Here is a 10144-nt window from a genome sequence, read left to right on the forward strand (position 1 = left end):
TTTGTCTCCTTAGGTAGGTTTATTCCTAGATATTTTATTCTTTTTATTGCAGTGGTAAATGGGAGTGTTTTCTTAATTTCATTTTCAGATTTTTCATCATTAGTGTATAGGAATGCCAGAGATTTGTATGCATTTAAAATGCTGGTATTTTATTTACGGTATGTAAGAACAGAGTTGTGAGGGTGAGGAACAGGCTTCAAAATGCGAGAAAAAGACACACAGGTTGTTTGGTATATGTGTTCACTCAGCAGGCTGGACTTTCTTTGGGAGGCTTGAAAGGAAAAAACATTCCTGAGAGTAATCCACAGAAGGGAGAAAGAAGCGGGAATTTGCCTGCCAGGCTTCCTCATGTCTTACTCATTTCATTAATCAAGGATCCTTCCATGGGAGCCAACTCCTCTACACTTCTGTTCATCATCTCACCCTTGTCTGGCAGCTCAGAAAGCCAGAGTTGTGGCCTGATATATAGCATTTCCTCCAACTCTAACATGGAGGGATGGCTGAGAATGGAAAGGGCTTGGTATGGAGGCCCAGAGTTTAACTTGGGCTCTAGTCAGCTCAGAGAGTGCTAATTAGGTTTGCTGGCAAAGGCAAAACAGGGGAGTGTGGTCCAGGTGGAAGATGGCACCTTCAGGGAGGGGGAGGAGGTTGAGGGAATCTGAGACCATTCTTAGAAGCTGTGTTTCACATAACAGGAGATATAAATGAAATAAATGCTAAATAGTGATACAAGGTACCTTGTAGAAAAAGGAGTAATTCAGTAGGGGGGAGGGGTTGGGAGAGAAGGCTTTACGGAGGAGAGGGGGCTTCAAGAATGATTTGTTCACAGAGGCTATAGGAGAGCCATTATAGCCAAGGGAACAACCTGAAAGACAAAGATACTGTGGCATAAACACGTATAATGTTGCGGTCAAGAAACAGCTGGCACACTGAAGAATGGAGTGGAATCTGGCAAAGGCAAAACAGGGGAGTGTGGTCCAGGTGGCAGATGGCACCTTCAGAGAGGAGGAGGAGGTTGAGGGAATCTGAGACCATTCTTAGAAACTGTGTTTCACGTAACAGGAGATATAAATGAAATAAATGCTAAATAGTGATACAAGGTACCTTGTAGAAAAAGGAGTAACAGGGCCCTGACAAGGAGTTGGAAATGGATTCTGAAGGCCGTAAGCCATTAAAGATTTCCAAGAGGGGAATAACATTAATGAGCTTGTTTTAGGACATAATTCTGGGGCAGTTGTTAGAATTACATTAGAAAGGTGGTTCAGACAGGATCTAGATAGGGCCTACCTCCATAGCAGGAGTGTTTGTAGTTGATTTTGTGGGTCCAAATCATGACTTAGGGCACTGAATGGCCTACATTCCTGGGACATGATGCATACAAATGAAGCTTACCAGACTGAGGTTAAACCCAAAACCAATTTAATTGGCAAAGTCTCATTACACTGGCTAGACTGAACTCATGCCTATATCTCTACTCTTTACTCAAACCCTACCAAGAAGATAAGACTCCTAAAGATTAAGAACTCACAAGAGAATGGGAGGGATGATGAATGGTAGAGAGAGAGAGAGAGAGCGAGAGAGCAATAAAACTTTCAAAGATATTAACTCTCAGAATGGAGAAAAATAAAACCTAATTGTGTGCAGCAAGGGGAAGCTCAACAAAAAAGTCAAGGTGACTGACCACCTTACTACAAGTCTACCATATACTTCCATCAGCCCTGAGTGCCTCAATCTTAAGTACTAAATGACAGGCAAAGATCACCAGATATTTCAAGATCACATCTAACAGGAGAGAAAGGCATCAACAAACAGGAAAAAACAAAAACAGCTGACACAGGGAACAGAAGAAACCTAAAACCTGATAACTTTAGAGCGAGAAAAGATAATGCATTCATTTAAAAAAAAATAAGAGAATTAAGTGCCTGGGAAAAAAATATTCAGAAAAGAAGAGCTAGCTCTTGGAGATTAAAAACATATAGCAGGGGGCTTCCCTGGTGGCGCTGTGGTTAAGAATCCGCCTGCCAATGCAGGAGACACAGGTTTGAGCCCTGGTCTGGGAAGATCCCACATGCCGCAGAGCAACTAAGCCCGTGCACCACAACTACTGAGCCTGCACTCTAGAGCCCACGAGCCACAACTACTGAGCCTGTGAGCCACAACAACTGAGCCCACGTGCCGCAACTACTGAAGCCCACGTTCCCTAGAGCCTGTGCTCAGCAACAAAAGAAGCCACCACAATGAGAAGCCCGTGCACCACAACAAAGAGGAGCCCCCACTCCCCACAATTAGAGAAAGCCCGTGTGCAGCAACAAAGACCCAATGCAGCCAAAAGTAAATAAATAAATTTATTTTTTAAAAAAACATATAGCAGAAAAAATATGTATATAATATGTAGCAGAAAACCTAAACCATCAACAGAAGGGTGGAAATAAAGCTGAGAAAATTCTTGTATTTAAAAAGAAGAAGAAAGGAAAGATTAAAATGGAAAATAAAAGAAAAAATATAATTAACTTAGAGGTACATTTCAGAAAATCCAATAGTTAACAAACAGAAGTTTCCCAAAAAGAAAATAGAGAAGATAAAGTAAAAAGAAAATTTCCCAGAACTGATGCACATAGCCTGCCAGAATGGAAGACCTCACTCAGTATCTAGTATTATGAATTTTAAAAATACCCACACTAAGTCATATGATGAACTTTCAGGACACCTGAAACAAAGATCCTAAAGCTTGCAGAAAGAAAAATTACAGGTCACAAATAAAAGTTCTGGAATCAGAATAGCACAAGGCTTCAAACAGCAACAATGAACTCTGGAAAACAATGAATAAATGCATTTTAAAGTGCTTACCTACAATTGTACAGTCTATCAAACTATCAATGCAGTGGAAGAATAAAATAAACCCATTTCAGACATGCAAAAGCCTCAAAAAATTTACATCCCATGAATCCTTGGGAAACCATGGAAGGATATGCTCCACCAAATGGAAGTAAACCATGAACGCAGCAGCTGTGGATCCAGGAAACAGAAGAGGGGTATAAGAAAGGACCAGGGTGAAGGCAAAGAGAAATCTCAGGGCAAGAGCTATGCCCCAGGTGTAGAGAACAACCAACGTGCCTGTCATGTGTTGAGCTGTGCTCCCACAAAAGTCGTATGTTGAAGTTGTCCTAACCACCTGGACTTCAGAATGTGACTGTACATGGAGATGGCGTCTTTAAAGAGGTAAGTTTAGATGAGGTCATTAGGGTGGGCACTAATCCAATATGACTGGTATCCTTATAAGAAAAGGAAATCTGGACATAGACACAGAGGGAAGACCCTGTGAAGACCAAGGGAGAAGATGGCCATTTACAAGTCAAGGAGAGAGGCCTCAGAAGAAACCAGCCCTGCCAACACCTTGATCTTGGACTTCTGGCCTCCAGTACTGTGAGAAAATAAAACATCTGTTGTTTAAGCCACCCAGTCTGTGGAACTTTTTTATGGCAGCCCTGGCAAACTAAAAACAGTGCCCAACCTAGAACAGGTCAAGAACAAGTCCAATCAATCCAAGGAAAGATTTCAAACAAAAAAGAATCTGATGTGTTTACCCTATCCACACTGAGAAATGTTACAGTGGTGTTAGAGATTTTTAGGATGAATTAGTGATAGGTTCATAGGAAAAGACGCAAACAAAAATGAAGGGGACAAAATGGTGTTAAGAATGGAGACAAGTGGTTGCCTTTGGGTAGAAAATAATGCAAAAATACTTAAAGTGATTGCCCCTGGGGAGTGACAATCGGGGGACAGGGCAGGGGTACTGATGGGAAGACTACTCTTTTTCACAGAAATCTCGGTAGAACTATTTGAATTTTAAACTATTGGGTTGGGCTTCCCTGGTGGCGCAGTGGTTGAGAGGCCGCCTGCTGATGCAGGGGACACGGGTTCGTGCCCCGGTCCGGGAAAATCCCACATGCCGCGGAGCGGCTGGGCCCATGAGCCATGGCCGCTGAGCCTGCGCATCCAGAGCCTGTGCTCCGCAAAGGGAGAGGCCACAGCAGTGAGAGGCCCACTTACCGCAAAAAAAACACTATTGGGTTGGCCAAAAAGTTCGTTTGGGTTTTCCATAACATCCTGCAGAAAAACCCAAACGAACTTTTTGGCCAACCCAATTCTTAACCTGTGTTTTTTTGTTTTTTTGTTTTTGTGGTATGCGGGCCTCCCTCTGCCGTGGCCTCTCCCGTTGCGGAGCACAGGCTCCGGACGCGCAGGCTCAGCGGCCATGGCTCACAGGCCCAGCCGCTCCGCGGCATGTGGGATCCTCCCAGACTGGGGCGCGAACCCGGTTCCCCTGCATCGGCAGGCGGACGCGCAACCACTGCGCCACCAGGGAAGCCCCAACCTGTGTTCTTTTAATAAAAATAAAAAATTTAAAAGCTTAAACAGACCACTAAAGACCTCTAAAAAAGGTTGCTCGTCCTTTTAGCCAGAGGACTTTCAGTGGTGTGATGTGAGCAGAAGCCGGAAACACAGTGTGCTGAAGAATAAATGAGACACGAGATAGCAAAAGGAGACTGGTTTTCAATAAGCTGTGTTGATAAATGGGATGGGGACAGAGAGGACAACACGATCAAAGGTTTTCAAAGGTGGCAGTGCTTAAGATGACACTTCTGCTGGCAAAGTCCTTCTCAGAGACTGCTTGCCAAGGAACTCCTTAAAACTATTAGATTAGCTGGACTCCCAAGCCTGTCCCTGGTGGCTCTTTTTTTGCCTCACCAGTTGTCTTGCTGCTCCAGTATCTTTCCAAGGGAGAGTTCACGATGTATGCGAAGGAACAATTCCACAGAGCAGCCTTCTGGCAAGAAGAACTCTTTTATCTCTGTTAAATGGGGCGGGCAGAAAAAAACTTTCTGAGCCACCACGTAGATGAAAGGTAGCAACCTGACTGAGCTCATCAGACACAGACCAGGGAGTAGCTGAGTTAGAGCACTTCCTCAGGGTCAGGTTCCACAGGATGTTCATTTATAACACAGAACAGAGAAAACAACTATCCTATGCAGTATCAGACTTTCCTTGATACAACGCTTCAAAATCAGAGACTTAAACAATGAAGCCAATTTGCCCAAGTATTCATCAAATATTTACCAAGGCTTATGTCATGACACTTAGACCTTTTCTTGAGCAAACAAAGGTTTCTGGCTTCCTCTGCAACTAAAAATAATTAACACCTCCCACACGATCCAGCTGTGTTCCAGAGGTAAACTAGCAGAAGGGGCAAGTTAGAAAAAGTCAAGGTCAAGGCACCATTCCGCTGTGAGGGGCAAGGGGAGAAAGACTGCAGCAGGTTACATTCAACAAAGAAGCAACAACACAAGTTGTTGTTGCCATGCAAGTCTCCCCAGATATTCCAGGCTTTAAATGTCGCACCCTATTCTCTTCATCAAGCAACCTTTATAGTCTATAAAAGTTTCCAAGTTTTCTGAGTAGCTCCACCCAGTTGATAACAATTACCCTGTCAGGTAAATTACCCAGCATTCAGCATTTACATTTATCAATTGGTCTCTCCTGCTCAACTGACAATCAATCCCTAAAAGTTTATCCTGTGTTAGATGGCATATCTGACAATTCAGTGAAAGGAAATTGGTCAAATCCAACAATAGACTGCCAAAAGAAAGAAAGAATGTCTAATCTCAAAAATACTACAACTAATTACAAATAGTGATTAAGTTCTAAAGAGATTATCTCCTAGGTAGATTTTAATAGAAATCATGAACAGTTTGGGTGGGGGGGAGAAGATACCCTAATGACTGGGTAATAACAGAACATGACAAAAACACTAAAAATTTTCTACACACACACACACACACACACACACACACACACACTAACATTACAAGTCTAGTCAGAAGGAAATACACCAGAAAAGGAAGACAGAATTTTTAAAAATAATTTACAAGGGATGTTCTTTATTACTTTTTATCAGTTCTAAATTATCATCCTCTTTTAAAAGAATTTAAGACTGGAATGACAGACTATTTCCTTCACTGTTGTAAATACCTCAAATTTATCAGCGGAGCTAAGTATCAATATAATTTTTCCTTAAGCTCGAACACATAAGGGAGCACTAAAATAGATTATAAACCTCATTTGACCTGATCTTATAAAAAGTCACTCTGGCTGTCTTCAGTCCTGTTCTGTCTCCAGATAGATTTCCACGGTAGGCTTGTGTCACTTGGTCCATCTATAATAGGTCGGATAGGGTAGTCTGTAGTAACTGCCAGGATACCACCTTCTGTTCTGCGCTGCTTGACTGGCATTTGGCTTTACATTCCAAGAGTACCTCCTGTGTAAACAGTCCTCTCCGTGGGGACCAGGAGGAGGAATATGGCCTCTACGGTAAATGTTCTGATTCTGTGAAAATTTTCTTAAACGAAACAAAAGTAATACACCATTATTAGTTTTAATAAATATATATAATAAGCTTTAGATACTCTGGTTCTACTGTTTTCTACCTGTGTGATTTTAGCAGATAAAATTGCTTAATCTTTGGATTTCATAGTTCTTTATAAAATAGAGCTAATAATACCTTCCATCTTCATGGATTGTTTTGAAGATAAATTAAGATGATACACTTCAGTTACCCACCACAATGCCTTGGCACACTGTAGGTTCCCAGAAGCCTTTCCACCTTTCCTGATAGAGATAAATGCCCATACTATTCTAATCAGATACATTCTCTCCAAGTGTGGCAGGGTTGACATGAAACAGAATAAGCTATTTATTTTTGAAACCAGGAACCTACTTTCACTTTATAAGTAAATACATATATAAATTAATTATAAAATGTAGAAATTCTAACCATGGCACATGCAGCAAATTTGGAAAATTAATATTTAATTGTTTCAAAAGCAACATCAGTAAATCTAATATAATCATACAAAAGAAAATTTGGAAATCTGAGAAAAGTAAACACCCCCCAAAACCCCTCAATCCCACTTAATATAAGTAAAGTGGTTAATATTTACTTTTGGTCTTTTTCCCCCTAGCATCTTTTTCTGACTGCTGAATCATAACCTATTATTTTCACTTATCATAAGGATATAATAATTTACTTAGCTATTCTTCATCGTTAGAAATGCAAGCTGCTACCAACTTTTCCACTACTGTAAATAATGCTGGGATTAACATCCCAGAACATATACAACTGTATCCTAAGCACCTAGTCCAGAGTCTGATACATAGTAGGGAGTTTGAGAAATGTGCTGAATGATTAAAAGCATGTAGATTTCTCCATATTTTTAAGTATTTCTGTAACCTCATGGTGGAATTAGCAGGTATGAACATTTTTATGGCTATTACAGTTATGTTTCAAAAGGGCTATACCATTTTTCAGTGCCCCTGGCAACAAAAGCAACACCTTTTTGAAATGTTTACATCTGCTAAAAATGCCAAAACATGTTTTTGAAAACTGAAAGCTTACAATGTGCTAAAGTACTTTATTAACTCATGTAATAATCAACAACAATCCCAAGGTATATGTTATTAAAATTTTATTTATAATATTATTAACATTTCCATCTAACTGATAAGAAAATAGGAATTTAGAGATCTTACTCAAGATCACATACAGGGTGAACAGCAGAGCCAGGATGCAAACCCAGGTCCAGCCTGACAATCAAACACTGGACTACCTTGTCAAAAACTTGCTAAATTAATAGCAAAATAGCTAAAACTGTTGTTGTTTAATTGTACTGAGGTTTTTCCTGTTTCCCAAGTAAAAGTATGTTCGTGATTTAATTGTTCAACCCCTTTGCAAGTTTCTCTACTGGAATTTTACCATTTTCCCTATAATTTGTATTTACTCTTTAAATAAAGCAACCTTCTTTATTCTGAAAACTATACCACTATTAATGCAGCCTAAGAATGTAAGATCCTTTCTGACACTCACATCAAATTATTGGCTTAAACTAAGTTTAAGAATCAATGAAAATTTCTAAGTCCTCTTCCCAACTGCCTCTGAAAAATCACCTATTTCCCCTCCTATACTTGATTTTCCAGCCCTAAATGCAAAATATGGAACAAACAATACCTCCTGGTTGACACTGATCAGCAAGAAAACACCAATTTCTTCACATTATAATGTGTGTGCACTAATTTATAATATTAATTTCTATTTCAATTCTAGAAAAAGGGAAAGCAGAGATACCTTTCTGATTGCTGCAAATCTTGGGTCTGGGTATGGAAATGCCGAGATGTTGGGTAACCTGGGGTCTGATGTAGGTTATACTTCGGTCCTTGGTAAACAGACTTATTGGCTGTGTGAACTGGTTCCATCATATGCTCTGAGTCTTCAAAACCACTTGTTCTGGATACACTGGAATCCCGATTCCTCAAACAGAATGTTTCCACAAAATATTACTGGTCTGCAAATTCAGCAGCCAATTTAGTGACTATATTTTGGACGGGGAAAATAACAATTCCATCCTCCCCCCATTCCTATTTGTTTACGTTTCCTCGAGCAAGTAAACAGCTATAAAAAGAAAGGATATGTGCAACTTAAATGATATAAAAATAGATCTTCCTAACCACAAATATCACATATAATATGCAACTTACTTTCTGATGGGACCATTCCGAAGGTCTTCAATGTAGTTTTGTCTTTCTAAGCAATGTCCACGGCTCCTATTGAATACTGAGGAGCGGATGAACTGTTAGAAATAACTGTACAAAAAGCAAATCTTTCCCAGAGAAAGCAGATCAAGGCTGAAATCCAGGGACTTCCCTGGTGGCGCAGTGGTTAAGAATCCACCTGCCCATGCAGGGGACATGGGTTCGAGCCCTGGTCCGGGAAGATCCCACATGCCACAGAGCAACTAAGCCCATGCGCCACAACTACTGAAGCCTGTGTGCCTAGAGCCCGTGCTGCGCAACAAGAAGCCACTGCAATGAGAGGCCCGTGTACCACAACAAAGAGTAGCCCCTGCTCGCTGCAACTAGAGAAAGCCTGCACAACAACGAAGACCCAACGCAGCCAAAAATAAATTAATTAATTAAATAAATTTTAAAAAGAAAAAAAAATGCTGAAAAGCACTGACTAATTACTCAGGCTGTTATATCTAGCTATTTCCAGATACATCCCTTTATAAACTTTTGGTAAAAGGTTATCTTATGTCAGAACAAATGAATTACAAACTTTTCTCTTTTTCCAAAATTTGAGAAATTCCCCTACACTTCTACCTTCAAATTTTATAAAAAGGGAAAAGTAGTGACAACCCTTATACTTACATTCAATTGCATCATCTGGCCACATGCCTTCTACATCAATCAAATATCTACAAAACAACAAAATTCGAGTCATTTGTAAATAAAAAGAAAAGAAAATCAAGTTTTTGCAAAAAAGGTCCAATTTCACTTTACAAATATAGATATAAAAATCCTAAGAAAGTATCAGCACTTCTAATCAATAATTATTAAAGAATGATATATACCATGACTACAAAAAGGCTTTATTCCAAGGATGCAAGGATAACGCAACTTTAAAAAATCTATTAATATAATTATTTACATTAATACAATAATTTAATTAATAAAGAGAAAGAGAATAAAATACAGGACCAAGCTGGCAGATGTTAAAAAGTTATCTGGTAACAGGGCTTCCCTGGTGGCGCAGTGGTTGCGCGTCCGCCTGCCAATGCAGGGGAACCAGGTTCGCGCCCCGGTCTGGGAGGATCCCACATGCCGCGGAGCGGCTGGGCCCGTGAGCCATGGCCGCTGGGCCTGCGCGTCCGGAGCCTGTGCTCCGCAACGGGAGAGACCGCAGCAGAGGGAGGCCCGCATACCACAAAAAAAAAAAAAAAAAAAAGTTATCTGGTAACATACACAGTCAGTTTCGGTCTAAATGCTTTGTACACTCAAAACAGGAGACTTACTATGACAGAGTATTCAAGAACCAACAAATAAGAAAAGACAAATTAGGATAAATATTAACATCATATCTAAAAAACCCTATCTAACCAACCATAGTAGCCAGAAACTTAGGAATCAGCATCACTGACAGCTATTTCTCCCTCACCCTCATTCTCAACCCACCACCAGTGCTAACAATGATACTGCCTACATACCTCTAGAATCTGTCCACATCTTTCCACCAAAATGACCACCATACCCTGGT

General features: G+C 40.4%; 2 protein-coding genes across 6 annotated transcripts in view; both read right to left on the bottom strand.

The window, feature by feature from the left end:
• The window catches only part of LOC102976581 (EKC/KEOPS complex subunit TPRKB), a 279834-nt gene that overhangs the window by 228939 nt on the left and 40751 nt on the right, over positions 1 to 10144 (bottom strand). The window lies entirely within an intron of this gene.
• The window catches only part of DUSP11 (dual specificity phosphatase 11), a 13080-nt gene continuing 8902 nt past the window's right edge, over positions 5967 to 10144 (bottom strand). Inside the window, exons 4-7 of the mRNA XM_055088854.1 lie at positions 9259 to 9305; positions 8590 to 8665; positions 8180 to 8362; positions 5967 to 6397 (exon numbers count right to left, since the gene is read on the bottom strand). Of these exons, the coding sequence (XP_054944829.1) occupies positions 6202 to 6397; positions 8180 to 8362; positions 8590 to 8665; positions 9259 to 9305 (502 nt within the window). The 3' untranslated portion in view covers positions 5967 to 6201. The remainder of the gene's footprint in view (positions 6398 to 8179; positions 8363 to 8589; positions 8666 to 9258; positions 9306 to 10144) is intronic.

The sequence above is a fragment of the Physeter macrocephalus genome, chromosome 12, assembly GCF_002837175.3.
Source record: "Physeter macrocephalus isolate SW-GA chromosome 12, ASM283717v5, whole genome shotgun sequence".
Classification (NCBI taxonomy): Eukaryota; Metazoa; Chordata; class Mammalia; order Artiodactyla; family Physeteridae; genus Physeter; species Physeter macrocephalus.